Here is a 23,294-nt window from a genome sequence, read left to right as displayed (position 1 = left end):
TTAATGGAATTAAAATAAAAAAGATTTGTTGCTCATTAAAACAACAGCATCATTATATTAAGAAGTGAAGATACTTCAGCAGTTCACTGTTCAATACAACGGAAAATGGCATCCAATTACAATTGATACCTACAGCTCCTGCTCAGTATGGCAGTGCTGTCTGAATGGTGCAGATCATTCACACCCTTCTGGCTGCCATAAGTAAAGGTGCTCGCAACTTCTGTAGACATTTGGAAAGGGGGACAGTATAGGGGTGTGCTTAGAGCAAATTAAATACAGATATTTCTGTATGTGTCGCACAAACTCTGATTAAAACACTTCACACTTCTTGAAGATCTTTTATTGCACACACACTGTTTTTATGATGGACAATACATGCTTTATTTGCTGAGCTTACGCTTTGGTACACATTAGCCCACTCCATGATCCAGGCCCCCCCTCCCTATTTTTATTTTAGTGTCCCCCACCTTAATTAAGGTAATCACAGTTCACAGGCTTTTCTGGGACCATTCAAGCGTCAGAAAAAGTAAAGGGTGCCTTACCTTGAGTGGTTTGCTGACCTCACCACCCCCAGTCCTTGTTACCTGAGGACAGTAATGCTCTATAATTAAACATAAGAAGCAAAGGAAGTGCAATTGATCAATGAGAGTTAGCTCTGGGAAACAGGAATTCAGTGCTAAACCACTACTTCAGTTCCCAAGAAAGGCCCATAACTTGTCTACTTTAATTCTAGTTTTAATCCTGGGTAAGTAATTACCATCTTGTATTAAGTTTTGTCTTTGCTTTTTAAGTGTGTGTGTGTGTGTCTGTGTGTCTGTGTCTCTGTGTCTGTGTCTGTCAAATGCTCTCTAGAGTTCAGAAGAGGGTGTTAGATCCCTTGAGCTTCGGTTGCAGGTGGTCTGGAGCCTAGGTGCTGGGAACCAAGTTGAGGTCCTCTGGATGAGCAGTACATGCTGTTAACCACTGAGCCACCTCTGCAGCCCCTTGCTTTTGCTTTTTGAGACAGGGTTGTACTGTGTGCTGCCCAGGCTGTCCTGGTACTTACTTACTATGTAGCTTGGGCTGGCTTCAATTCAGGCTCGGCCTGCTTTAACTCTCTGAGTGCCAGGATTCTAGGGATGTGCCACCATGCCCCTGCTTCTTACACTGATTACGGAAGGAGCATCAATGGATGCTGGGTTTGGCTGTTGTTTCTGCTTTGAGTTGCTGTTGATGAGATCATATAAAGATGCATGACTGCAGTAGGTGAAGAAAGAGCAGAGCCCTGAGAAGTTGGGTAAGTCACAGAAGGATGCACATTCAGAGAGCATCTCCATAGGGACAAGCTCAGTGTCACTCTTGGCACTCGATCCATTTGAACAGCTAGCCACCCCTCACAGCTTTTATTCTTTCTACCCATTCTACACGGAGCCTTTCCAGAATCCACAGCCAAATTGGTTCCTCCCCTTAATTGTTTCTTTTGATTTGAATTATTGATGAATTCTCTACATTTCTATTTTCTTGCTTATTCTTTGGATACACTTACCCCGATTTTTCACTATAAATGGGGGGGTATGAGTTTATGAGTTGGATGGAATTCCAATCAGGGCACAGATTGGCCTGGAAATGATAGTGCCCTCATTTGGCTCTGGGTGTTCACATACCATTTTTCATGCTGATTGGTTTATCCTATATCATGTTATATGCTATTTGCATTTCAGTGAATGGCGCTGGATTAGCCATGGCTACTTGTGACATCATTTTCCTGAATGGAGGGAAGCCAGCTAACTTCTTGGACCTCGGAGGTGGTGTAAAGGAATCCCAAGTCTATCAAGCATTCAAACTGCTCACATCTGATCCCAAGGTAACTTTTCTTTAGTAGGAATATGGCATAATGGCATAGTCTTTGTCTTCTTGAGCCTCCAGATGAAGCTTCCACTTGCTGCTAAGAATGAAGAAGCCAACATGTGTTTTGCAGCCTCAGGTCCAAATTGTGGTATCTGTTTATTTCAGTAAACGATAATTTGACTTTGTTTCATTTGGTTAAAGGCTTATAAGCAGCTCCTGGGTCTCATTTCAGAAACCGTGCCTACAAAGTCATGGACATGGAACAGAACACAAAAGACAGTGTGTCAAGCAATGATGTGATGTTGATTGTCATGTGTTTGGGTAATTGACACCAAGCCATGAGTTACCTGTTTATGTGGCTTAGGACTCAGCCATCACATTCCTTTTGTAAAGATCCTGAAGATATTACCAGAATATTAGAAATTTATAGAATTTTAGAATCACACATCACAGTATATAATGTATGGAAGAAATAATAGCCTTGATGTTTCTGCATATGGTTTAATCTCCATCCTTTATTATGACAATTTGTAGCATATGGATTAAGTAGTAAATTCCTGAATGCAGTTTTCCAAATGCTATTGTTGATTTGTGTAAATCTTTTCTGTTTAACTTTAGTGTAGTGGACTGGACTGTATTCTCGGTGCCCAACTAGGGGCAATGCAAGCATTCCGTGAGTTCTTGGTCAGTTCCTTCCCTTGCTGTCATTGTCCTTACTTGGTCATCAAGGGATAACAGGCTTAGACTCCCTTCTAATGTCAGCTTTTAAAAATGTGTACGCTTCATTTAATTCTCTTAACTGGACTTGGGGCTAACTATATGCCATAATCATTTGTATTAAACTTCATTCAAGTAATGTTATCTGAATATTATTAGAGTATTTAATAAATTGTGTTGGTTACTAAATTATTTGAAAACATAAGAAATTTAGACCATCCCCCAGAAAAATCATGAATGAAAACAGAACCAGAGTTGTCTCTGCCCCACCAAGACCTGCACTACGGCTTGCTTCATGTGAGTCGCATTGCTTGCGTCTCATTAAGAAGTACACTGGCAGTAGCTGGTTTGGCTTCCCGTGCAGTTTGGTTCCACGTGTGCAATATGCTTGTCAGTATTTCTTGTGCCTTATTGTTTGCTAAGTGTGGTTTACCTTACACTTTGCTGACGCTTTTCTTCGGATTCACAAAACCAATGTTAAGGTATCATTAGCTGTAAGATGTATTCAATTCTCCAGTGTTGTCCAGGAATAGCAAAGCAATGCAATCTAAGCCACTCACCTATCAAAGGTATTTGGAAAAAGACCTGCTTATACAGCCTGTGTTGTTTCCTTGGTCACCAGTGGTCCTCACATCCTGTGTTGTTTTGCCTATGCCTTCATATTTCCTTCTAAGGAAAGAATCATTTCGCCCCCTAAAGATCCCCACTTGAAGTGCACGCTGTAGGTATTGTAAACATGCGACACAGAGTGCCTGACTGTCTGAACCACCAGGTACAAAAGGGCAATGGTTGGAATAAAACATTGATTATTAGCATCTGTGAAATTGACTTTTATTAATGATAGAAAGCCACCGAGGGTTAAATTTACACAGACAAGTATCAGAACTTTTATTTGAAACTTTTTTTTTTTTTCTTCCTGAGACAGGGTTTCTCTGTGTAACAGTACTGGCTGTCCTGGAACTCACTGTGTAGATCAAGCTGGCCTTGAACTCACAGAGATCCCCCTGCCTCTGCCTCCTGAGTGCTGGGATTAAAGGTGTGCTCCACCACTACCCAGCTGAAACATCTTTTCTTAGTAGCTGCTCTTGAATTTTAACTTCATAAAAGTACAGGGTGTAAGGGATTTAAAAAATGACTTGCAGAACCATTTTTGTTTTTTTGTTTAAATAGTTTCTTCAAAAAAATTTGACTTCACCTTATAGAATATTTTTAAGTGCTTGGAGTATTTCAACTTTTTTGAGATTGGCTGTCATCCTGGGATGGATAAAGGGATGTGGGAGTTATTTTATTTTCTTCACACTATATCAGGAAAATGAATGCATAGCTCATCTCCCAGAACATTTTCCAAACCTTGAAATTTCTAAGCTGGTTAAAAAGCCTGGAAATGTAATGAGTGATTTCAATCCTGGCTTTGTTTCATGCAAGTCAGAGAACACTGAAACAAAGAAAACACACTACAGCAAAAAAGGTGCAGATGAGTTGATTTGATTTCACAAAGGAACAGCTTGTAGTTCTGGCAGTGATTGTTTCTAATAGAGCCCTGTCCACCTGCCTGGAGTAGTGCTTCCAGGAGCCACAGCTAATTACTTCAAAGTATTGTCCCCGAAACTCAGAATTACAAATGGCTTATTAGTGTTAAACCAAACCCACAGTTTTCACACCTATGTGTTTGTTGTAACAACATAATTTATTGGTAAAGTAATAAATACAGCATCATTCAAGAAAAATATGACCTATTCCCATGTTTCTATCCACAATGTTAGCCATAGCTCTGAACTTTACATTTCTTTTCCTTGCCTAGGAAGCCCAAATACTTGTTTTCATATTTCACCATAAACATCTACATAACAAATTCATGTATTTGTTTATAACATATGACACAGAATTCCTCTGCTAAACTGTCTGAACCAATATTCTTCAAGATGGCTCAGTTATTCAACTGGCTTCACATGAAATTTAATCATTCAGTATTTTATTATTCTTGTATTTTCCATCAGGGCCCAAGTGTGGAGAAAGGCTGGGATCACAGGTCTCACAGGAGTAGATATGACAGAAAGTGGAGTTTTGTTGCAATCTGTTAAGAATATGGACACATTTCAAAGAAAAGTACTATATAGAATGTTGTCCTTGGGTTTTGTTTTTATAAATTATGCTTTGGCTTGTATTTCTAATTCTTGAGTTTAGAATTCCAGATACAACATCTGGCCTATGTGAAGTGTCTGTGTTAATGAATAAAGCAAAGGCTATTGGCACAGTTTCCTCAATAACCCCTCTGCTGGCCTGCATCCACCCAGTCTGTCGCCCTCAGGGGCCTTCTTCTGAGAAGCCAGAGTAGGTGAGTGGCATTGGTGAAGCACCTGGCTTGCCTGGAACGTGCTTCCTGGTTTGTTGCCAGCTTAAGAGTGCCTCTTCCAGAGCCCTTCATCTGCCAGAAGGAAGTGTGCTACAGGAAGCCAGAGCCTCCTGTGAGGAGAGCATTCCTTATGGGACTCAGCAGCCAGGCTTATGGTTAACCCCGTCTTTACTGCTATGGAAACGTAGGCATTTTTTTCAATTTTGATGTGCTTCAGGTTCCTCTCTTTCACAAAGTGCTTACTAAAGAGGGTTGCTTAGTTATAAGAATTGAAATATCGTCCTCTTTTGAAAGGACTTTTTATTGCATGGTATCATCTAAAATATTTAAGGAAGGATAAGTATAACACACTGTGGTGGTATTGTATTCCCCAAAATATTGTGCACCCTAATAAATTTATCTGGGGTCAGAGAACAACAGCCACTAGATACAGAGGCTAGAAAATGGTGGCACTCACGCCTTTAATCCTAGCATTCCAGAGATAGAAATCCCTCTGGATCTCTGTGAGTTCAAGGCCACATTGGAAACGGCCAGGCATGGTGACACACGCCTTTAATGCCAGAAAGTGAGCCTTTAATCCCAGGGAGTGATGGTAGAAAGCAGAAAGGTATATAAGGCATGAAGATCAGAAACTAGAATCATTTGGCTGATTAAGCATTCAGACTTCTAGCAGCACAGTTCAGCTGAGAGCCATTAGGATATGAGGACACAGAGGTCTCCAGTCCGAGGAAACAAGACCAGCTGAGGATCTGGCGAGGTGAGGTAGCTGTGGCTTGTTCTGTCTCTCTGACCATCCAGTATTCACCCCAATAACTGGCCTCAGGTTTGACTTTATTAAGGACTTTTTAAGATTCCTGCTACAACACACGCCTTGCATATGCTTCTTAAGGAGGAGCTTTCTCTGGAGCCTTCTTATTTAACTCTACTGTGTTTCTAAATTCACCATTTTAACCTCAACATTACTGTAACAACACAAATTTTAAATATGTAATTGGAAGAGTTATCACTAACGGAGTAGACCCATGAAACTGCCAACCAGCTCAAGAGATATCCTAAGCCCTCATGTACACTACCCCCAAATCCTTCTCCTAACCTTACCTTTTCCCAAAAGGTAACCACAGCCTCCCAGTGTGCTGGTACAGGTTTGTTTAACCTGGTTTTACTTAGTGGATCATATGCTGTGTGTTCTTGTCATCCTCCCTGTCCCTTCAGTGGTGGTACTGGCCAGTCTTTTCAGTTTCAAACTTCCTAGCAGGTGTGTGGAAGCACCCTGGTTAGTTAATAAAGTCTTGCTCTGTGACCAGTGAGTTTGAACACATTTCATGTATTTGTTGGTCATTGGAATATCTTCTAAATGTTTAAATCACCTTATCTATAAAGAAGATGTCAAAACAACACATTATTTCAGTATCATTTCTAAAGCTCAGTGGAAACTTGTGTCATCATTTTAAATGTTCAGTTCTTTGTCATTTTTTAACTTCAATTTAGACTGAATGTATATGTGTAGAAATGAGAGCCATCTGAACAGGTTCATTTGTGCCCAGCATGTGCTGCTTTCAAACTGATGGAGTGTTTACCTCTCTAGTTGGCAGCATGAACCTGGGAGGCAGGGCCTAAAAATGAGGCAGACTAAAGTCTCATGCAGTAGCCAACTTTATTCAGAGCATCAGACAATTTATACTCTCAGAGTTAAGTAGAGACACCTGAGTAAAATATGCAGTCACAATGGCAAGCCACAGGTGGTCAAAACATGTTTTTCCATAGAGGCATATAAAGGATGGTTTAAACATTTAATTGAGTATCTTCAGCAAGCAATAATAAATTATCTGAAGTAAACTCATTCCTATCTGCTATACCTGGCAGGAGCATGAAAACACATTCCAACAACAAATCCCATGTTTTAAAGAAACTGAAGTCTTGTTTTCTCACAAGCACTCAGTTCTCACATGATTCCATGACTGTGTTCTGACAGTGGAGGGTTGAAGTGATTCATTCCCCTGCAATGATTCTCTAATTAGACAACCAAGAAAACAGTTTAATAAAAGGGACATTAAATTCATGTTTGAAAGAACCATCTAATACTGTTCGGTATAAAATTGAGAAGATAGTATCTCTATGAGTCCTGTAGTATGTGCTTCAATTTCTCCAGAATTGGAGGGCAGAGAAGTAAAACCACATGCCCTTTTTCCATGTTGGTCTACCCGGATGACTTTTAGTCTAATGTTTTGGGTTACTATCTGCTAAATAAAACATTTTAAAGTGCTGTACTTTTAGAGTGTATTTAAAGACAAAGCAATACTATTGTTTTCCTTAATTCGTGTTTATATCAGAGGGAGGGAGTTTATTAAAAGGTAAATTGAAGCAGATAAAATTTTAAAGGTTTTACTAGGACAAATAGCAACCCCAAATCTGGCAGCTCCAAGCTGGCTTGGTCCTAGGACTCCATGAGGATGCTGAGGGACAGGCTTTCTGAGGGCAAACTCAGAAATGCAGCAAAGGATTGGCTGCCTGTCTACAAGTAAATATTACAAGTGAACATTTACTTCCTAGGTCACAGTAGACAGGTTGCCTGTCTACAAGTGAACATTTACTTCCTAGGTCACAATAGACAGGTTGCCTGTCTACAAGTGAACATTTACTTCCTAGGTCACAATAGACAGGTTGCCTGTCTACAAGTGAACATTTACTTCCTAGGTTACAATAGACAGATTGCCTGTCTACAAGTAAACATTTACTTACTAGGTCACAATAGACAGGTTGCCTGTCTACAAGTGAACATTTACTTCCGAGGCCACTAAAACTCTTGCAGGTTTGTTTTCTTAGGTAGTACCCAGGGCAGTTGCCCCGTATTCTTTTTCTTACAAGCTGTTTGAAAGTAGATTAGACTTCCACATGGACTGAGCAGATTAGAGTCTAGGTAGTTTTTCTTTCTTTGTTGTTTTTGTTCTCTTCGTTTGGATTTTTAACCTTTACACAACGTTTTATTTCTGTGTATTCCCTGTATAAATGATAGGTTTGTGGGTGACATTCTCATGCTTGCATATCCTGTGCTTTGATCTTATGCACCTCTGTTGATCAGCTGCCCTCCTTCCTCCCGTTTTCTCCTTATCTTCCCAAAGAGCCCTCTGTTTGCAAGACTTTTTTTTTTTTAAATTAGGTATGGATTCCACATATGAGAGAAAAAATTTATTTTTCTTTCAGGGTGTGGCTTACTATGTATAACATAATCTATCCATTTCCATTTTAATGTAGTTACCTAAAATTTTGATCTTCTAGGTGGCAGAGGAAAGTATTGTTGTTTACATCATATCTTCTTACAGTCATCTGTCAGTAAACAGCTCTGCTGATTCCATGCCTTGGCCGTTTTGAATAGTGCTGTAGGAAGCATGAGTGTGCAAACATCTCCGTGACCTGCTGAGTTAGAGTTCTTCTGGTACATAACCAAGAGTGCTACTGGAAGGATCATAAGTGGCTCTGTTTACAGTTCTTGAGTAACCTCCCTCAGATTCCCAGAGTCAGGCAGCCACTCTGTATATGATAGTCTGCCTGAGCATTTATTCTAGGGAAGATGGTCTTCTGTTTTTTTCAGTTTGAAGCCCATTATTTAGTCTCCTCCCTTTATACTTAGATGATCCACTTATTAAAGTGCACTGTTAGGGACTGGACAGATGGCTCAGTGGTTGAAAGCACTAGCTGTTCTCCCAGATGACCTAGGTTTGATTCCAAGCACCAACATAGTGCCTCACAACTCTCTGTTAATCCTATTCCAGGGAATCTGATGCTATTTTCTGGCCTCTGTAGGTACCAGGTAAGCACATTGTACATAGACATAAGGACAAAATAACCATACACATAAAAAAAGAAAGGAAAGAAGGAAGGAAGGAAGGAAGGAAGGAAGGAAGGAAGGAAGGAAGGAAGGAAGAAAAAATAAGTGCAAGTCAATTTTCTTTTTTTTAATTAAGAAAATTTTTTATTCATTTTACACACCAAAGATCCCCCTCTTCCCTCCTCCCACCCCCCAGCCTGCAAGTCAATTTTCATTTTTAATTGAAACATAGAAATTATATCTATTTATAGGTATGTGGCTGTTCAGTGCACACATGCAGTGTATAATGATTAGGTCAGCGCAGAATAGCTGGTTATTATTGAATCATTCTGCATTTGTGGAAAATGGAGAACTTTCTGCCCTGGATTCCTCTTCTCGTTCCCTTGCTGACACTCGTTTTTCTGTTGTCTTGAATGCCTTTATGTTTATTTTACATTTCCTTTCCTGACTGAATCAAGTTTCTGAGCAGGCCTCCCATTCTGCAACCTGTCAGGCTCATTCTCTATTACCTGACGTACTTTTCGGCTATGCTTGGTAGCACTGCCATTTCAGACCATTCCTAATGGGGCATTGTCTGTTTCTGTGCTCCTTGCTGATACACTCAGAAGTTAGAAGGCTGTGCTGTCTACTTTGCTTCTCATAGTTCACATTTTAATGCACCTTATTTTTTTTTATGTTAAGTGGTTAGAGAACCCCACTGATTTAGGGATACTTTCCGAAATCTTGTCATCAGCCCCACATGCTCAGGAATTATTCATTTTGAATGTAGAAAGCTTTAGGCTGTTACAGAGAAAATAGACCTCTAATCAAATTAAGATGTCAAATATGTTGGAAATGTATAATCATTAGAAGAGTTAAGATTTTTTTTTATTATTATTTCATACCAGTCTCTCCCTTGTCCCGAGAGAATTGTTGAGTGCAACAACAATCAGATAATGTCCAGGAGTGGTGTCTAGACTGCCTGACGCTTCAGAATAGTAACAATAGTAGTAATCTCATGATGGCCCAGTATCCAGAGTGTCACTGTTATCTTGAGGTTTTAGTCTAGAGTCCAAAGAAGCTTGATAGATGAATCACTAAATGAGAAAAGCAGACTCAGGGACATAATTCAGAAAAACAAGGCTAAACACCTTTCAACTGAGATCTCTGGTTTTCTCAGCTGCAGTGAATAGATGTTATAATCCGGTAAGATGAGCCCTGAGGATGTGGAAAGCTGAGGATACTCCACAGCCCCTTCCTGGCTTGCTCAACACTTCTCCTGACACTGCCAAGGACTTTGGAAGATCATCTTGTGAATAAGCAGCATGTCTGTATGGTCCTTCCTAAGACATGTTCCAGCTCATCAGTGTGCTACTCAGCTACGTCTCTGTTTTAGGATATCTTACACATAGCATTCCCTCTTTTATAGTTAGTAAGACGGAAGAACATAGAAAAGTATAAAAATAATATATGGGTATGGTAGCACCCACTTGTAATCCTAGCACTTCAGAGGGAGAGGCAAGAGTATCAGAAGTTCAAGGCCAGCCTCAGCAACATAGCAAGTTCAAGGCCAACCTGGATTATAGGAGTCCCTGTATTAAACAATCAAATACTTATATACATGTAATAGACTTTTTAAGAAATTCATAATAATTTTGATATACCTCTAGTACCACAATTGACACTATTCTGCAATATACTGCTTTTCACTTTTTTTGATGTTTTTATTTGTCCTATAATTGTAATATTCTTAGTAGCTAAGTGGTTTCTCTGCAAATATAAAGCTTATTAGTTGGCATTCTGGGGTCTTTGACCCTCTTTACATGCATAACTTTATATATAGCTCTGATTACTGAGGAGTTCCTGTAAGGTTAAATATCAGAATCTCTCTCTCTCTCTCTCTCTCTCATATATATATATATATATATATATATATATATATATATATATATATATATATATAAAATCAAGGATTGTACACTTACTGTTGAATTATGTTCATCATAGCTGAGAGACTCTGGGGCCTACTACCAACAAAATGAGAGGCCATTTTTCCTCATATTGGCCATTACTACTGTTGTTCTTAACCAAGGTGATTATTTCTCTTTTATTCAGCGTTTCTGTTGCCTTCTTTGTGACCAGCTTGTTTGTGTTTCTTGTTGTTTATGCATAAAAGAGCTCATTGTTAAGTCACAGTTCTACACAATGATTTTTAATACAAGGGCAAGTATTGAGCTTGGTAGAATGGACCCTTGCATATATGTTGAAATCTTTTCCTCATTCTGTCTCTTGTCTTTGGACACAAAGCTTTTATTAAGGGTTAAAATTTGTTGTTTCATGAGTCAGCATAAAATATTACATGCAGTGTGAAGTTGAAATATGATGCTCTCCCACTCTCTCAATAAGGTGACAAATCTCTGAATCTGACTTGAACCCATATGAGTATTGTGAATTAAAATGGCATGGCCCTCTAGCCTTTGTAATGTCCTCATTATTTCCAGGGAACCTGTTATACACTGAAGGGGTCCTGTCTAGTTCTATGTGGAGCCCCGGTCCCAGCGTAGTTATCTTCAGTGCGTGTGATCCTGCATTTGGAAAGTGGTCTGAATGCTAAAATTTATAAAGCTGGTAATTACTTATAATTCCAAAACACCTTCAAAATTTTTACAGAAGTATATAGAGCAGTAAGAAATGCTCACTTTCCCCCAGGCTAAAGCAGACATGCCTTCACCTTCTTGTCTTTTTTTAAATGCCATACACAATGTCCTTTTCGTAGTTGATTTAGTGCCATGTTCATGTTTTGTTCTCTCTTTCTGCCTGCCTTCCTTCCTTCCTGTTTGTACTGGAGATTGAACCCAGAGTCCTGCACATACCCATAATAACTCTACGACTCTACCGGCCCCAGCTTTTTAGCTGTTTTGTCTTCGTGTTTGTGTCACTATAGTTGGCCTCCACAGACAGTGTTAAAGTGTGGTGTAGAGTTCCTGTAAGCTGGAGTTCAGTGCTCGAATCAACAATGCATCTGTTAATAAAAGTGTCTTTAAATAAGAACACATGTAACACTAAGTTTGGACTGATCAGCTGACACATCTAGTGCTCTATTTCCCATCAGAGAAGTGGTTCAGTGGTGGGGTAGACTGTGGATTATGGGAATTGTTGTGCAGTGTTTGAATAATTATGGGAAGCTTTTCAGAGAAAGTAACATCAGTTACCCACATTATCTCTTAATGAAAGGGAAGTCAGGCTCCCCCTAGCATGAGTATATTTTTACATATAAAGTTTTAGTTAGTTTTACTTAATGAGAATGATCTTCTGAATTAGGTCCCTTCACTTATGTGTTTTGAAAGTTTTTGTATACATATATAAACATCACTAGCTTTTATAAATATACATTTTCTATTAAATGTATAAAATTTAAAGAATGTCCTGACTTTATTTACCTGACCCAGCCAGTAAACACTTGGTTGAGTGGTCTTCCAGCGTATTTCTCACATAGTAAGCACCCCCGCAGGTTCTTTTTAGTCTTCCTGACAGTCAACTTTTTATTAACATGAATGCGTCCAGAGCAGTATTGAAGGACCATTGCTATTTAGAAGATATTTAAAGAGGCTTGATATCAGAAAGGTTCTCAAGCAGAGGGCAATGTAGGTGCCTGCCTAGTCAATGTAGTGCTGTTAATATTCTGTTTAAATAACAGTGGAAGTAAACATAATCAGAGATACTCTCATACATTGTGTATTTATTACCCAGATGGACTCCTGGTTAAGCTTTCTTAGTGAGCTTGGGGTGAATGGTGGGTTATTTGGGACTATGGTAAAGTCACTGTGAATTGCCTAGATGCAGCCCCTGCCTGACTGTCTAGCTTGCCATGGTCCTTATATCTCCTCCAACCCTTCATTTCAGTGCAAAGAGGGGAGGTGGGAAGAGAAGGTCCCTGCCATTCTTCCCTGATTTCTTGCTAGGTTTTGAAATGAGGTTTTTCCCAAAGGGCCTCTTGAGAGTCAGGTGGTTTCTTTATGCATTTTCACTGCTCATTCCAGGTAGACTTCTAAACTAGGTGTCTTTGATCTCTGTAACCCTGAGCAGATGACACTTTGTTGTTAATTGGTGCCTTTCTCTCTCCTTTTCCAGTGATGCTGATGACTCACAGCCCTCTCCTCCTGTTATCTCCTGTGCTCTCACTTGCCTTCATAGGTGTTCTCAGCCTGTCCAGGAATGATCTCACTTTTCTCCCACCTGCCTTCGGGCTGCTTTTTCAGTGAGCTTTCCTTGGCTCTGTGCTATAAAGCCCTTCCCCGAGTTTCCCTCACTTCTCTTGCTTTGTTCAATCATTTTTATGTTTCTCAGTATCTCTTGCTCCTGGACTCATACGTAGACCATGGTAAATTCCCAAGAAGGTCTTTTCAGAACAGTTTGCATTGTCAGATCACATGTCCTTATTGCCAGATTAACCATCGAGCTGAGTAGTGTCAGTCAGGGGAAAAGCTTCAGAAGTTATAAGCTGTCCCCTTCTGAAACAGTTCCATTCCCAGAAGTCAGCACCATGTGTCTGTGAAGACTGCAGCACAACGGGACAGGCTGGTGGGGCCCACAGTTCTAGAACTAGACGCATCCCAGCGGAGTTAAGGATGGGAAGATGTCTTTACAGAGGATCGGATGACCTCAAGTAGTCAGAGGCCATGGATGCCAAGTGTTCAGGAGGGACTATAGAATCTGCAGGGCCTTCCTAGAAGAAGAGTGGGGGGAGATGGCAGAAGACAAGCACCAAGCATGGGGAGGAATTCCAGACATGATTTAAGGGGTGATCTGAACAGGTAGCCAGTGCCATCGCCTCCAGGCTGTACTGTGGGCGCAAAACTTGAAGCAAATGGCAAGTTTGGTTCTAGGGAAACTGGCTCCAAAAAGACACCAAGTATTAAAGGAGGATCTCAGCCAGGGGTATGCGGTGGAGACCTGTGAGGTCAAGGGTCATTCCACAGTGAGCATGATTTGACTGGCTGGGGTGGGTATTCCCAAGCATCTTGGAGGGCAGGTCCTTATGTTATCAGAGTTGTTAGGGCCAAAGCTTGGGCCATGGCAGCCATAATGGCCTAGGCTCTGCCACATCTTGTTGGTAGACCAATTAGACTAAAAGTAATAATTTTAATAAAAACCAAACAAATAGAAAAATGAAATTTATTCAATGTGGCCACATTGGGAAAACAACAAAGAGATCCAATGATCCCAGCTTCCTAAGCATCTTAGGGGTAATGACATGAGGTTTGGGTTTAAATAGGGAGCCAGGGCTATGCATACTGAGCAGTCCTGGTTGAGATGTGGTCCTTCCCATTATTGAACATCATTGATCCATCTTTGTCTCTACTCCAGTCTCTACTACAGGGTGATCTGTCAGCTTGTCAGAAATGTGTAAATCTCTTCCTAGGAGACAAGCTGACCCTCTGCTGATATCAGGCTCCCAGCCTTTCCCTTCTCTCTACTTGACATTCCTAAGGAAATCCACTTCCTTGGGATCCATGGTCTCATAGTCTGATAGCCACGGGAAGGGTGCCAATTTCTCTTTTAAATATCTTCATTCCTGTCAGGCCACTTACACCCTAGGGCCCCATTATCAATCAGAAATAGTCCCCCAACCAACAGAATAACCAAAGGGACAAGAAGCCACTCCAAGCTGTAAGCATACAGCATCTGTGAACTATATAGGTTTGTCAGTCTCTCTGCTGGGCACTGGAGCTGCCACTGTAGAAAGGGAAGAAAGATAAGAAAGCTAATGAGCAAACAAATACCGAATGGGAAACAGATACCAAATAGAGTGGCCAAAGTGATCAAGTGTAAACATAATGACAGGGGCCTATTATCTCCATAGGCTTCCCCAGAAAGCCCTTTCTGATAGATGCCCTGGTAGGATTGGAGTTTGGAGGTTGTGGTCCACAGCATGAATGCCACCAGTGAGTCTTCCCACCATGTCCTCCTACTGGGAGCTATCTCTCCTTTCCTGCTTGTCCTGGACAACAGGGCTTGCTGTATTGCAGACCTTTGGGAATAACAAAGCAGGGAGGGGTGAATAGTTGACACTGAAATTTTCATTCTAATTTGGGTGGTTCCTGTCTTGCAGTTAGAGAACATTTTCAGTATTTTATGTGCCTGGTTATTTTATGTGCTTTTTTGGGACCCTCTCCTGAGGATGCTTTTTACCACCTTTAAGGTCTTATGAATTGGAGCACATCGAACACACATATTAGCATTCCCAAGGGCCAGTTGGCATAAATCCTAGTTAATTATTTTTCTTCCTGCTTATCTATGGGTTCTTTCATTAATCGTTATATGTAAGCATTCTCAACACATCCCTTTTTTGCAATTAGAACTCGGTAGAGTCTTCTTGAACAAACACTTAGGTAGCTGTTGTAATACTCAAAGGCATTAGGAACAGAAACAATGAACCTATAATCCTGGAGTTTTAACCCTTGACCTTCTGGATTTGTCCTGCATGAGACCAAAACAAAAGCAATTTAGGAACTTAGGTGCATCCCTGTGATCCAGGACTGTTGGAATTTGGGTAGCAGGTAAGAGAAGAAATGCCACTCAATCTTCTGTTTAGGGCAATATCTGATGTTTTTCTCCCTGTGGTAACCTGTCTTCAGTGGTTGTATTTTAGGAATGGGTCTAATTCCCTATTAAAAGCCAAACCAAGCAATTACCCAAATGCTGATGATGCTAATCAGATTCTGACAAGAGAGTTCTTTTATATTCACCTGAGAAAGAAGAGATAAAAAAGATCAAATAAAGAAATGTGCAGAGAACTTAGGCCTTAGGATCAGAAGCCATGATTATTTTTCTGTTCAGCACTGCGGATTGTGAGTTGCCGGGCCTTAGAAGATGGTGTTGACATAGAGCTCTGGCTGAGCAAGCACGAGGGCCTGCTTTGGAGTCCCTAGTCCCCAGGTGAAAAGTGAAAAAACAAGCCAGATACAGCAGCAGCATGTACCTGGTCTTCCAGCTGTGGGGAGGACAGAGGAGGATCCCTGCTACTTGTAGGCCAGCCTGCTAGCTAAACCTTGAGCTGTAGATAGTGACAAACCCTGTCTCCAGAAATAAAATCTAGAGCAATTGAGGAGGACACCTGACGTGAACCTCTGGTGTATACACATGCACACACATACACATACTCATACATGAACATGTATATACGCACAGAAAGTTGTGACAGTTTATCATACCATGCCAAATGCCTTAGCTGGGCAAGGTGCCAGGAAAGAAAGTAATGGCCACTACCATCCTAGATGTGTTCATGTCCTCTTTCCCACACCACTTGGAGCTTCTGCATCCAAATGATATTCAAAATAAAAATATGTGTGAATCCCCTGTGATATGCCAGGCTCTAGGCTCACTGAGAAGTGGAAGACTACCCCTGGTCTGAGGTTCTGGGTCCCACGGAGCCTTGCATAGTGGTTCTTTTACTGCTGTCATCCATCCCTTTAAAGCAGTGGAAGGAATAGCAGCAGGTTTTCCTGCATTCTTTCTAAGGCTCACAAAAGCCCAGCCTAAAGCATATGCTACTCTTGAAGTCACATCTCACTGTCTCGGTTCAGGAGTTGAAGGGAAGCATCTGTGGAGCCTTATAGACCAATATGGGCTAAGGACTACCAGAGTGGACCCCTTCCTTGAAAGCTCTTAAATGTGGGCTGTTTTCTCAGGGCCCTCAGGGTATTTCTTCATACATCAGTTTGCAAAGTGCTATCCAAAACTCCAGTCCATGCCCAATTAGTGCAGCTCCTTGATTTCAAAATAGCATTTTGTTGGGATGCAGCTTTGTTCATTATTTTCTAAGTATGTTGACTGATGTCAGTGACCTCCCAGCCCATGTGGTCTAAGACAGACGCTCCAAGTGTGGTGGGGCCTGGCATCAACTTGTAAACCAGTGGCATTCTGTGAATTGTTTCAGGTGTGTGATAAGCACAGAAACTGAGAATAAGCAGTTAGAGACTTTGGCTGTAAAATACCATTGTCATGACATGCAAATGGAAGATGAATTTCCTTGTAACTTATATTAGCCTGTCACTGTTAGTGAATTTGTTAAAAACTGATCTTTCACCACAGATTATATGAGCAGCACTGCACTATGAGTACACATGAATGATGGGTGTATGAAAGGCAGCAGAGCAAGCGCATTCGATGGAAGATCCGGTGCCACAGTGATTTGATGAAAGGCTGTGGTAATCATGTGTCCTGTTTGCTCCTTGACCCTTGTGCTTTCTCCTGACTCATTGTTTCCTTGGGATTACTTCTCTCATTCTCTGTCATTTTCGAGGTATAGTCTCCCCATTTGAACATGCCCCCACTTTGCAAACATAGATCCCACAAAGAATGCTCACGCCAGACAGATTGATGTATTGTTGCCCGACCTGGCATAGTAGGCTGTTTTTATGGTTTCGGCTGCAAGCCCTTCAGACTAGGCACAGAGGTCCCTTTAAGAATTTCCTTTTGAAGCTCAGGAATAGGACCACCTGCCTCCGGGCTCATGAGCTTGAATAATGGAGCCCAAGAGACTGCACTTGTAAACACCTAGCAAAAACAATGTAAGATTCAGCACTGAAGTTTTCTGATGGAGCCTCATGTCCACTCATCATATGGCTACATGTTCTTAGTGTATGGCTGCTCCAACCATGTCTGCATTAGCTGGAATCTCTTTTCCGTGTACATTCTGGGGCCTAACTCAGACACACGGAGTCTCTGACCATGAAGCAGGGCCCTTCAGAGGATGCTCATGTTGGCTTCAGTTTGAGTGGCAGCCTCAGCTCTGTTACTGACGTCACTGACGTCAGTGTGAGTGAAAGCCCCTTTCTGTCACGGATGTCACAGCAAGTGCTACCTGAGGGAGATAGCTGTGCGTACCAGCTTCACCAAGCATAATTCACCCGGGCATCCTCTTCCACATAGCCGCAGTCTCAGCTTCAGTAACACTTACTTGTTCTCTTCCCAGTGTGCTGTGACACCCCCTTCTGTTTTATTCTTTTCTATTTCTGTGTCATATCTATCTTTGAAATTCAGAGGAAATTACCATTCTAAAGTGCCTTTTCTATCCAAATGAGAACTGAGGGTAATCTTCCAGTTAATAAAGTTCATCAGTGGGCTGGTAGATGCGTTTCTCCATCAGTTCCCTCATGGAGAACTTGTATTTTTCTTGTCTGTAAAGGTAGGCTGCAATAATGGGTTGTGTCATTCTCAAGTGACTTTCTATAAACTTTATGAAATTACCACGTCTGGAGTGCGGTTGCTGAAGTGGATCTCATTCACTTTTGTCTCTGCTAAGTCACCATCAGTGGCCGCTTTTCGCCCGAGACTTCTCCGCTGTTGTGTTCTCCATGCATGTAATCTCCCAGCGCCTTTCTTCTTCCCTCTTGGTTTGTAAGTGTTTTGCTGTGATTCTGTCTATCACCTTTTCTTGTTACAGAGTACAGCCTTCATTTGCTGTCTGGTCCTCCTTTGCTCTTTGGGGAAAGGGAAGTGGTCAGACATTTCTGTATTTGACAAATGTCATGATAATAGGCAGGTTAAGATGAGATATTGAATCCTCTTTCATGTTTGGTCAAGAAATTTGATTTCTAATACTTTGTGGTAGAGGTCTTTGTTGAGTTTTCTGTAGATATGTGAAGAATACAAAATAACCATTTTTTAAAAAAAAATCCAATATAATTTTACCCCAGTAGACATGCTTCTTTAACAGATTATAATTAGCAAATCAGCACAGGACTTTCTGTAGCTTTGAAAAAATTCCTTAAGGTACATTTTAGTACGTGAGGTCCTGACCCTTTGAGTAATGGACCTTCACCTCTCCCTCAGGAATTTTTGTCCTCGAAGGCAATAGCGGTAGGGTCACTACTCAGTTCTCCTCATTCACTTGGGCTCTTGCTCTCTCACTTGTTCACTTGCTGTGTCCATAGAGGGGGATCCACAATGCGTATGAGTCAAGCATAGTGCACATTCCACTGTGGAGCACACACAAGTCCTTGGCCTCGGCTGCTGTGACCTGATTTACCAGCATGTTGAGCGTCCCAGCTGGAGAGCTGCACTGTGACAGCAATGCTTTGAGGCACAATGGTCCCTAGTTTGTCTTACTCTTGACTTTACAAATCAATATATAAACTCATTAAAATTGGATACCTGTGAATCAGATTGAATGTTGCTGAAATTTGATTAATTAGATACAGATTTTTAGGAGAGACAAAAGAAAAAGGTGGGGCTATTCAAAAGCCTGAGTTTGAAGGGAGCCTTTCTGTATCATACACTGATGATGTTATCCTTTCAGGGTGTGTTTCAGTTTTGTGACAACATAGGTTTTCAAAGTGAAAACAAAGAAAAGAATCATCTCTATACTGTAGGAAGAGATAAGAAATGCATGCAGCAAGTCAGTACATTGTGGTGGGGGATGAACTGGATTGTCTCTTGCTTAGCAGATCATGTGACTTAAAGGCTCGGAACTGAAGCCCCTCTCTTCATTGTATACATATAACAGGACAGCTTCAGGCAAGCAACTTACAGGACCTTGAGTTGAGGATCTCTGGCTACCACATGTCCCTGAAGGCCACCCCTAGGGACTGTTTTAGGGGTTGTTCCCTGAGTTGTGGCAGATTCATCTTTAATCAGAGGACATTTAAGCCAGAGGACGTTTTCTACTATTGTTGCTACCAAAGAGGAGATATAATTCTATTTACTTGCTGATTTTAAGAATAAAATTTTTGTTGATGAGCCCTTGTTCCTATTAGCTACGGTTTATATTATTTTTGTTTCTTTGTTTTGCTAAGACATAGCATTATTAATTGTAGTCTTTCAGCATATCAGGAGTGGTGGATGACTTGGATCCTGGGTGGCGTTTTCTGACAGTTGTTGGTCATTCCTGCCAATACTTCATGAGACACGGGTGGACAGTGAGGCTCTGGTGCTGGTTTCTATTCTCTGCTGGGTAGTGTAACTTCTGCTTTCATCTTTTCAGACCAGTACAGGACATGGGCTTGGATTGCAGAAGTGGCAAAGATGGACGCTGGTGCTACCTGGCTTGTAGGCACCATTAAGTCCACAGAAGGGATGGAGACATTGTAGCTGGTGTCCTTTCCCCTTTGAAGTCCAGAAAGAGGCTTTGCAGAGTAAGGAAGCTCAGGAGCTCCAAAGACCTGCAGGTTATATATAAATGGTCTGGATAGTCCCACAGACCTTGCAAACCAAACACAGCCCCAATATCACAAACTTCAGTCAAAACCCTGAAGGAGGGCTATCTATGTTCAGCCATCAAGTGTGAGTTTAAATCTAATTTTAAGTGAAGATCCTTTAAAAACTGTTTTAAAATTTTCTGTGCTATAGAATTTTGGAATTGAGCAAAACCTTCAAAATCAGAAAGAAAGCAGCATCATAAGGCAAGTTAAATTTGAGCAAATACAGGAAGACTTGGCATGTTCTTCTGAAATGGGGCCAAGTCCATTATAGCCTCAGTTAAACCAAGCTCATCCCCGAGAACGGGAACAGCATTCAGTTAGCATGACAGCATCTCTGGGGACTTTAGCAGTAATTATTACTCTTGAGCATATAGTTATATAAGGTCTGGAAGACTTTAATCTCTTTCAATGTACCCATTTTCCATCTCTAAGGACTCCAGCCTCTAGGAAAAAGCAGTCACTTGAAGGGGTGACTGTCTTTAAAGTGAGTGGTTTCATTACATGCAGTTCCCATCTTCATCTTTGCTTTTGGCAAGTCTTTAGGAACTCATGACTGAGGCTGCTGATACTCAGAAATTGTCTGCAGAGAACAGCCCTTGTTTTTCCCCCACACAGCTTAATGTTAAAGTGAAGCTGGGTCAACACTGACACTGAACTCACTGAAATAAAGAGTGCAGTGTCTACTCCTAAAGACTTTGCACCTCAAGTTCAGAAGCTCTGCAGGACTCCAGGAAGCCTTGTGGGGAAGCATAGTGTGTGTGTGGTTGGGTTTGGTTTTTGTTTTTATCATTCTCTAAAAAAACCTTTTAATACTCTTATATATTCTTCACTAGTATATATTCTCATATATATTCTTCATTAATTAAAAAACATGGTTTCCATTTGTTTACTAATTTTTGTGGTAGGTGTGGGGTAAGTGGGTATAGGTTACCCAGGTGCCACAGTGTACATGTAGAAATAAGAGCACAGCCGTGGAAGTCAGTTCTCTCCTTCCCCTGTGTGGTCCCCAGAGATCAAACTCAGGTCGTGGGTTTGATCGTGAGCACCTTTGGCTGTTCCGCCATCTCACCTGGCTGCCACTAGTTCTTTTGAAAGGTAATACATTCATAATTCCTTATTCTTGGCATTTGTTTGATCTCCTAAATACTTCAGATCTGTTGTTGGATGCACTGTCATTGTAGGGTTGAGGTGTACATGAGAACACATGATACAATGGCATCACTCATTGTTCCTTAGTCCGCTGTAACGGTGACTAAAATTGGCTGTTACTGCCACCAGTGGATTTTTGTTTTGTTCTGTCTTGGGTTTTGTTTTTTGGTTCATTTGTTTTTATTTTTGTTACTGTATATAAGTGTTTCTAACTGAAATTTGGTTCATTTGATGTTTTCCCACTGAACAGTGATCTAAATTTTTGTATTACATCGTTGAATATTTTTCTGTAACAGGATTCTTACTAGCTGTTTCAAATTCCATTATGTGGATCCTGTGTCTTTAATCATTTCTCTACGGTTAAGATAATTAGATGGTTTTCTGTCACCATGATCGTCTACGGTTCTGTCTATGGTGTAAGTGTATAAGTAAAATTGGGAGTGTGCACTTATTTTCATCCTCTTACAGACAGCTGTGTTGTGGTCTCTCTTTTTAAGCTAGCACCTACCTATGGGGGAATTTTTATTTCTCCCCCTAAGTGTCCTCTGGAGACCACTTACCTGATTGATGTTGGCTGGCTTGTTACTGTTATTGATGTGACAGAGTACCTGGCAAAGCCTTTGAGGAACAAAGGATGTGCTTTGCAGCATGGGGGCACGGTCTATCATGGCAGGAGGCCGGAGGCAGCTGGCCATGTTGTATTCACAGTTATTAAGCAGAGACACAAATGCTGGTGCTCAGGTAGCTCTACTATTCAGGATGTCTGAGACCCAACCCTAATAGCCGTGTGCCGCCCACATTAGCGTGGGTCTTCCCACCTCAGCTAAACTAATCTGGACAGTCCCTCACTGACACACCCGGAGGCCTGTTTGCACGCTGATTCTAAACCCCATCATGTTGACTACAGGTTTAACCATCACAGCTGCCTTCAGTCATTCCTAAAGAATTTCGTAAATGATCCCAAGAGCTAAATATGAACCCATTTAAGATATGAATATTTGGACATTAGCAGGTGTCTTCAGAGGATCTATGCACAACTAAATCTAAGTACCATCCTAACAGTTAGGTAAGAACAAATTATAGTCATCAGGGGTTTTTCATTATAAGATAACCTAAAAATTTTAATGAAATATGAAGATGACGTAATTACAGCCCTGTGTTTTATTATAAATCTCTGGCTTTCAGGTTTGGAGATTGGGACTAAAACATGACACTGTGATTAAAAAAAAAGGGGGGGGGAGGTATTTGTCCTGTCCTTGTCAGGTTCATTTCATGAACTTTCAGGAATAGACAAAGTTGGTGATAGAGATAAAACTAGATTGATTTTTTTTTTCAAAAAAAAATCTATAATGTAACATGTTCTATTGTTCACTCTATATATATTAAACACAGGCTATCCAACACTGTGAACATATACATGCGAAGTTTGTGAGGATATTGTTTGTTTTGAAATATTATTTTGGGCTGGGGAGATGGCTCGGCACTTAAAATGCTTGCCATACAAGCAAGAAGACCCAAGCTTGGATGCCCAGAGCCCACGTAATACTAGGAAGGTAAGGTGGCTTTCCTCTAATTCTAGCTTCAAAAGGCAGAGACTAGGCTGGGGAACCTCCAGAGCAAGCTGGCTACCTAGACTAGCTATATTTACACCTTCTGGTTTTGATTGAGAGACCCTGCCTCAAAGACTGGGTAGAAGGGCTCTGGAGGGAGATTCCTGACATCAGCCTTAGGCTTCCACTTGTACATGCTCATACATACTCATGAAAAGAAGATGATTTCTTTTTATCTGTATGTATGTGTGTGTGTGTATGTATGTATATATACACATATATATGCATATACATATATATATATATATTCTGTATATATCTCTTTTCCACATTATGACCTCTACAGAAACAAGTTCTTTGTATTTCATTTTTCCCTCATCATTAGCAGCTACAGGGTAGATGTACATCATAGATGTGTTTGGTTCATGAAAACATTTAGTTGGCATTGATAAGTGAAGTCAAAAACTGTAGCATTTCTCTCTGGAGACCAGAGTGTGTCTTTTAAAAGGAAAAGAAAGAGTTTACCAGGGCCCAGTTTTTGCCACATGGAAATAGATAGCAACAGGGTCAGTGCCACTTCATCCTGTCAGATGCCATCTTGATAATGTGGCTGCTTTCCAAGTTAGTAATGGCAGAACATCAGATTTTGCTTCCCTCACTAAAGAGAGTTATACATTGAGAAGTTTATT

The 23,294-nt window shown here is 40.9% G+C and overlaps 1 protein-coding gene across 1 annotated transcript in view; it reads left to right on the top strand.

Annotated features, from left to right (window-relative positions):
* The window catches only part of Suclg2 (succinate-CoA ligase GDP-forming subunit beta), a 279,727-nt gene that overhangs the window by 172,833 nt on the left and 83,600 nt on the right, over window positions 1-23,294 (top strand). The window contains exon 9 of the mRNA XM_052720183.1: window positions 1,701-1,843. Within this exon, the coding sequence (XP_052576143.1) occupies window positions 1,701-1,843 (143 nt within the window). The remainder of the gene's footprint in view (window positions 1-1,700; window positions 1,844-23,294) is intronic.

The sequence above is a fragment of the Peromyscus californicus genome, unplaced genomic scaffold (assembly GCF_007827085.1).
Source record: "Peromyscus californicus insignis strain IS unplaced genomic scaffold, ASM782708v3 Scaffold_6__1_contigs__length_162567912, whole genome shotgun sequence".
Lineage (NCBI taxonomy): Eukaryota > Metazoa > Chordata > Mammalia > Rodentia > Cricetidae > Peromyscus > Peromyscus californicus.
This window is presented reverse-complemented; position numbering and strand designations above follow the sequence as displayed.